Genomic DNA, 7500 nt, shown 5'->3' on the forward strand with positions numbered 1-7500 from the left:
CATTAAAATCGACAACGGTTTTAGCATGTTGCACATTTATTGTCATCAATTATGTTCATTTTGCGCAGCAGAATGTTTGTTGGGTATATGTTATGGAGGATCTTCCATTGTTTCTTCTTTTTCTTCTTCTTCTGCGTTCGTGGGCTGCAACTCCCACGTTCACTCTTATGAACACGAGTGGGCTTTTACGTGTTTGACCGTTTTTACCCCGCCATGTTGGCAGCCATACTCCGTTTGTAATTCCATTGTAATTCGAACAGTTTTACTTGTTTTGTTGCAAAATATGTGATCAATCAGAAATTTTCTTTTCAATCAAAACCGAATTTACTTTTCCAGAATCCATTGGCACATGGATTTTCTTGATCTCTTTTATTAATTTGTTTGATCGTTTGATTGTCAAAGTACTTTGAAATTACTTTTGCTTCAACGAAGAGATGTTTTCAAAGTGTCTTTCGTTTGTTAAAGTGCGAATCTGAGTGTCTGCGTGTGTGGTCCATTCTTTCCAGTCAGCTGTGATCGCAGTCATTAAAGCATGATATTCGAAATAAGTAATAGGATCAGTGGTTTTGCAATACTTTGGTCTGGGTTTTTTCCAACGTGTATGGTCTCTCTCTCTCTCTCTCTCTCTCTCTCTTCTTTTTGTTTTCTTTGTTTTCCATCTTAAACACATCCATTATTCTGTTTATTCCAAGCTTAGACCAAGTAGTAAAACACAGCACGTTCTTCTTAAATTGTAGGAGACTGTTGCGCCATAGAAGTTGGTTATGGAAGCTTTTAAAACTTACGTTTTCTGCCGATTCTATTGGTTTGTTTGGTGGTTTTTTTAATGTATAGATAACTTTTCTCCATTCATTTGCCAATATCTTTTCATTTTTCAGGTCTACAATTTTCGTCAAGACTATTTGGCCATTTTCGAAATTGTTTTTTAGTGCCACTTTGGGATACAACTCCAGCCGGTTTTCGTCTGCAGTGTTGAAAAGTTTCCCAACCCGCTGTAGATAAAAACATTTCTGTAAAGTAGTCTTATTTACCATTCTTAATCCCCCTGTATTAGAATTCCCTTCCATTACCTGCCTTTTCGATTTATATATTTTCTTTGCCAAATAGATGTGTAGATAGATCTGGTTATTTTCGTGAGGAGAATGTCTGGTAAGCCAATTGATAGCATAATAAACGTCAACTGACTTACCAGAAGGGATTTAACAATGACTATTTTTCCATGTATGCTGAGATCTCTACGTCTCCATGTCTGAATAAGATTTATTACCTTTTCTAGTTTCCCATTCCAAGTCTTAATTTCGATGTTTTGGGCTCTAATGCCATTTTGAAAGTAATTCATAACTGATATTTATATCCTTTCTTTTATTTCAAAACCTGTTCCCATTTACATGACTTTTGTTTTCTTTTTGATTTAATACCAAGCCTGAGAATGTGGAAAAATCATTTTGATGCTTGAGGCTTTAAACATGTCTTCTTTGTTGCTCAGAAAAAGAGTCGTATCGTATGTTAACTGTTTTGTTTTCATTTGTTTGTTACTTTTGTCTGTCAGTAGGCAATGTTATTCCATTTATAGTGATGTTTCCAATTTTGACTGCTGATAATTCTACTGCTAAAATGAAAGCGAAGGGTGAATATGGACATCCCTGTCTGATGCCACATGTAACGGAAAATGGTTGTGAAATCCATCTTTCATGATTGATCCAGCTGAATATATTTATGTTTAAGATATTTACCCTTTAAAAAAAAATCGCTCACCAATTCCAAATACTCTTAATGTATGTAACAGAAATTCTCGTGATACTGAATCAAATGCTTTGTAATAATCTAGAGCGAGGAGGTATCCTGAATCACTTGTATAATTCAATAACATCATCGGGCAATCTATGTTAAGATGAAATGTTTCTTTCTTTGAGATATCCAACCTAGTCCGGGGTTAATTAATCTCTCTCTCTCTCTCTCTCTCTCTCTCTCTCTCTATATATATATATATATATATATATATATATATATATGTGTGTGTGTGTGTGTGTGTGTGTGTGTGTATATATATATATATATATATATATATATATATATATATATATATATATCCAAGTTATTTCGTGGTAATTATTTTCCTTAATGTAATAGTTTAATCATTCCCTGTTTCTGTGTGTAAGACATTTCATCGTCTGCAAATGATTCATTGAAAGAATTAATTACAGGCCTTTTTGATTTAACCTAAAAGAATTCTATAAATTCTGTGATTAATCCATCACTACCTGGAGATGACTCATTTTTCATTTGTTTCAAGGTATTGGTTTCTTCTTCTGTGATTAGTCCTTCACTCAACGATGCTTCATCTTTATCTAACTTTGTAAATTGTTCATCTTTCACAAAACTGTCTGTTGTTTGTGTAACGTTATTTGTTAATGTTGTCTGATTATAGAGATGTGAATAAAACCTGACCTGTTCTTTTAATATTTCCATTTGATTATATACTATTTCACCGTTGTTCTTGCGAATACTTGTCTTTACATTCCTTTTTGTTCTTGATTTTTATCTAAGCCGAGGAAGAATTTTGTTTTGTTTTTTTTTTCTCCTTCTTCGATCCACTTATGTACCTTTTGCTTGATTGAGCGCAAAACTGAATTTCGAGTTGTTGTTTTCTGTTTGATATGTTAACACGTACCTCTTCATTGGTGTTTCTATTTAATAACTGTTTTTGTTTTTTGTTTTTTTCCAAATCATTTAACTGCTTTATTGATATTGATTCGTTATGTTTTCTGGTACAGGTTTTATTTTTACCATACTCAACGCAATATCCTTTATCTTTATTTTGCACAGTTCCAAGCTGCATAGTTCTATTGATATGCATTGGTTCTCTGTTCCATTTTCAGCCAGACACTGGTCCAGTAAGTTGTTCAAAGACAGCACGAAAAGTAGGTCCTTTAAAAATGAGTTGTTAAAATGCCAGTAACCTGGACCTCTTTCAGACCTGGAGAAATTAAGTTATGTAATAATTGCGTTATGGTGAGTATTAGGGATAAACATATTATTACAAATGACAACATACTGGGACATTTCTTGACAAGCAAAAACATAGCCGAGTCTGTGATCTATAAAAGGGTTGTAGGTATATCTACACCAGGTGTAATATTTCTCTGTCTCATAATCACGGACGTCAACAACTGTTTCTTTAAGTCCAGTGACGTCTGCTTTTGGATGGAGATTACCTGATTTTTGTTGTTGTTGTCAAGTTCTGTTGTGTTAATTGCTGTGTTAAATCTATCATTATTACTAAACGTTGATCATCATCATCTTTAAGTGTATTATGAATAGTTTTGTGTTAAAATCTCCCATTATTACTAAAAGTTAATCAGCATAATCTTTTTGTGTATTTTGAAGTGTTTTGAAGAAAGAGATTTTCCTAACATTATCATTTGGTGCATAAAAACATTTGCTATAATTACTGTGATATTTAATTCTTCTGCGACAGCTGAAACTATCAGCCGGCAGTCGATTGATTTCTTTTAGAAGTTGAACATTTCCTGTACAGTGTTTTGATATCATAATCATCTCCCCATTACTATTCCCCGTCCCTTCGTGATACATGATCTTTTCCACCACATTAATTACCTTTCCCACAATTCTGCGTTTGTTGGTTTGTTTTTTGTTTGTTTGGTTTTTTGGTTTTTTGTTGTTGTTTTTTGTTTGTTTGTTTGTTTGTTTTATTGTTTTTGTTTGTTTGTTTGTTTGTTTGTTTTGGGGGGTTTTTGTTTGTTGTTGTTTTTTGTTTTGTTTGTTTGTTTGTTTGTTTTGTTTTGTTTGCTTGTTTGTTTGTTTTTGTTTTGTTTTGTTGTTGTTGTTTTGTTTTGTTTTGTTGTTGTTGTTTTTTTGGGGGGGGGGTGTTTGTTTGTTTTTGTTTTTTTGTTTTTGTTTGTTTGTTTGTTGTTTGTTTGTTGTTGTTGTTGTTTTTTTGTTTTGTTTTTGTTTTTGTTTGTTTGTTTTTTTGTTTTTTGTTGGGGTTTTTTTGGCACAATATGCTTCTTGGATAAATATAATATCAAGTTTATGTTTCTAAAGGATATCAAATGTAAATGTCCTCATTAGTTTATGATTTAGCCCTCTGGCCTTAACGGAACCAAGTTTAATAGCATTCATTTTGGCAAAACATGATTCTTTTTTTTTTTCCCCCACGAATTGTAATTCATAGTTTCACACAAATCATTCATAGTCCGTAATCACTGGCTGTCTCCGTTTCCGAACTGTGCCCTGTGTCAGTAGTTCCAGATAGAAACTAAAAAAAGGTGGGGGAGAATGGTTCACGGACGCCGGTGGGGAAGTGTGGGGGCAGGGCTCATTCGAGGTTACTTTCGGGTTCACAGTACAGACTGTCATCGTCAGACTCAACACTACTGTTGTTGTTCTGACCTGTTTGTCTGCGGGGGATGACACGGAACCCTTGGAGCGTGGACGCTTTACGGATCCCGATCCCTCCCGCCTGTTTGTCTTTAGCGTTGTTTGTCTTGTCCTCTGTCTGGATCGAGTTGGTTTTTTTTCGTCATCAGCGCTAGTTATATTTTGTTTGTTAGGGTCAATTGTCGATCTGTCGTATTGTGCAGGATTAACTGTGGTGCTGCAAGTTTGTTCGTTCAGTGCTGTGTTTTCTGTTTAGTTGTTGTCTGTCTCTTCTTCTTCTTCTTCTTCGTTGGTGGGCTGCAGCTCCCACGTTCACACGTATGTACACAAGTGGGCTTTTACGTGTATGACCGTTTTTACCCCCGCGCCATGCAGGCAGCCATACTCCGCTTTCGGGGGTGCCTGTCTGTTCAAGTCTGATGATTGGTTCTCCTGCAACGAGGTTACACGTTGGATCACTGAGTTGAATTGAGCTCCATGCGTTGGATCCCCTTGGGTTTTGTGTCCATTGTTCGGACATTGCCTGCACTTCACTGGGTTTGGGCAGTCCGCTCTGTATGTCCTTGTGTGTGTGTGTGTGTGTGTGTGTGTGTGTGTGTGCGTGCGTGCGCGCGCCTAGAGTTGACTTAATCAAGATTTTGCGCGTTTTAAATATTATTATTATTAGTAGTAGTATTTTTTTATGTATCTCTTTTCTTTTTCTTTTTCTCAAGGCCTGACTAAGCGCGTTGGGTTACGCTGCTGGTCAGGCATCTGCTTGGCAGATGTGGTGTAGCGTATATGGATTTGACCGAACGCAGTGACGCCTCCTTGAGCTACTGATACTGATACTAATACTGATACTGTGCAGCCGACAGCGTCGATACTCCGCTTCCTGTTGTTGCCGCGTTGAAGGGTCTCAGTCTGCTCCCTGTTGTAGGCTACAGGCTGGCTTTAACCCTTTCACCGCCAAGCTCGCATTAATTTTATGCACAGGTGTGGTAGAGGACCCATGTCACTGAAAGGTGACCATTCCTTGGTCTGTTATCCATGAACCTACTGCTTTTAATGCTCGGTGGTAGGATAGGCCATATTTTCTATACATCGCAGGGGGAACCCCCAGCTATATTTAGCCACTGTCTTTTCTGTGTTTATGCCACAAGGGGATTTTGTACTCTAAATTGACTGGCGGTGAAAGGGTTAAAAGGGCCGAGTGTCCACTTTTTTTTGCCGGGCAGGACTACGCCCGTAACATGTGAATGATATATATATACAGGAAACGTCTGCCTGTCTTCCAGTGTGTTGGCTTGCCGTTCTCGTTCCTGTCCCTTTCCGCGATCAGTTTGGAGTGTCAGTATTGTCAGGTTACTGCCAGCTGCTTGACTAACTGACTGCAACAGTTCTGTGTCGGAGAAAGAGAGGTGGGTGTTGCTGGTGATCAGTTTCGTTGAAGTGGGTTGTTCCTGTCTACTGTTTGAATCATTAGAGTTGGGAGGTTTTACCACAAACGGGTTTTAGTCTTTGACACCCTCTTGTACCCCTCAAAGAGCCGGAGACTCTGAATAAGCAACTTGACCATCGCATCTTTTTTTGTCGAGGATAAATCTGTCCGAAGTCCACCAACGAGCTGGGTTCCGGCGCTCTGTTGAATTGTAGCCCATAAGTTTTTTTTCTACAGCTGCACAGAAGGAGTTTTAAGAAAAATGTTTTTTAAAAAACATCTGATCAACAGACAGGTGGATGGAAGTCAGGTTTTCTTATTTCAAAATCATGTGTTTCAGATACTGTCAGCAAAAGAAAGACAACCTGCACTTCCAGGCATTGTAAGTATATTACAGGTGTGTGTGTGTGTGGGGGGGGGGGGGGAGGGGGGGGGGGGGCGACAAGACAAGACCCACACGTGAGGATATTTTATCTTGGTTTATCACACATTCGGAACATGTGAGGCCTTTACAAGTATTTTTCATTCAATGAAGAAAACTGAACAAGGACTGAAATTCAAGTCTGGCTCTATATTACATTTTTTGTCACAACAGATTTCTCTCTGTGGAATTCAGGCTCTCTTCCGAAGGGTGAGCGTGCTGCCACTGTACAGCGCCATCCGGGGTTGTTGTTTTTGGGTTTTTTGGGGGGTTTTCTTGGGGTTTTTTTTTTTCTTTTTCATGCGTGTAGGTGTATTTGTTATATTTGTTGTATCGGGTCAAAGCAGATTTTTTTCTGTAGAATTTTACCATGGACAACACTTTGTGCAGCTGTTCAGTGGAGGTTATTTCATGTGCAGGCTGCATACAGGACTCCTGTATATCGCTTCATCCAAATGACTAGCACCCAGACCACCACTCAAGGTCTAGATGAGGGAGGAAGTAAAAATCACAGTCCAGTCCATGTAATAATGAGACTCAAACCCTGCTTCCTAGTTGAACATATTACCACTAGGCCACCGCTCCTGAGAGCGCAAGAGAGACAGGTTTGTTTTGTTTGTTTTGTTTTTTTAAATTTGTTCTAACATCAATTTGTGAAAAGACATTGTATTGTATTTTATTGTATTGTATTACTCTGTCGTCACAACGTATTTCTCAGTGTGAAATTCAGGCTGCTCTCCCCAGGGAGAGTGCGTCGCTGCACTAAGAGCGCCACCCATTAAAAAAAAAAATTTTTAATCTGCCTGCAGTGTTATTTGTTTTCCTATCGAAGTGGTTTGGATTTTTCTACAGATTTTTGCCAGGGACAACCACTTTGTTGCCATGTTTTGTTTTGTTTTACGCGCACTAAGTGTATGCTGCAGACAAGACCTCGGTTTATCGTCTCATCCAAATGACTAGCGTCCAGACCAGACCACCACTCAAGGTCTAGTGGAAGGGGAGAAAATACTGGCGATTTTGGGATTCGAACCAGAGGGCGAAGATTCTCTCGCTTCCTCGGCGGACCGTCGTTACCGCTAGGCCAACACTCCGCTTAACTCACTCAGTACAGCCAGTCCTCTCTTCTCCTCTACACAGACCCCTCGGATGTCCAGTGGGTGTCTGAATGACCCAACCTTTAGCTTCCGTCGTCAGAATTGTGGTATTCTTTGTCAACATTCACCTCTTCAGTATAAGAGCGTTCCGCTTGCAATATTTT

At 38.5% G+C, this 7500-nt stretch overlaps 1 protein-coding gene across 1 annotated transcript in view; it reads left to right on the forward strand.

Moving 5' to 3' along the window:
- LOC143288047 (uncharacterized) overlaps positions 1–7500 on the forward strand; it is a 22210-nt gene that overhangs the window by 1333 nt on the left and 13377 nt on the right. Inside the window, exon 2 of the mRNA XM_076596311.1 lies at positions 6162–6203. Within this exon, the coding sequence (XP_076452426.1) occupies positions 6162–6203 (42 nt within the window). The remainder of the gene's footprint in view (positions 1–6161; positions 6204–7500) is intronic.

The sequence above is a fragment of the Babylonia areolata genome, chromosome 12 (genome assembly GCF_041734735.1).
Source record: "Babylonia areolata isolate BAREFJ2019XMU chromosome 12, ASM4173473v1, whole genome shotgun sequence".
Classification (NCBI taxonomy): Eukaryota; Metazoa; Mollusca; class Gastropoda; order Neogastropoda; family Buccinidae; genus Babylonia; species Babylonia areolata.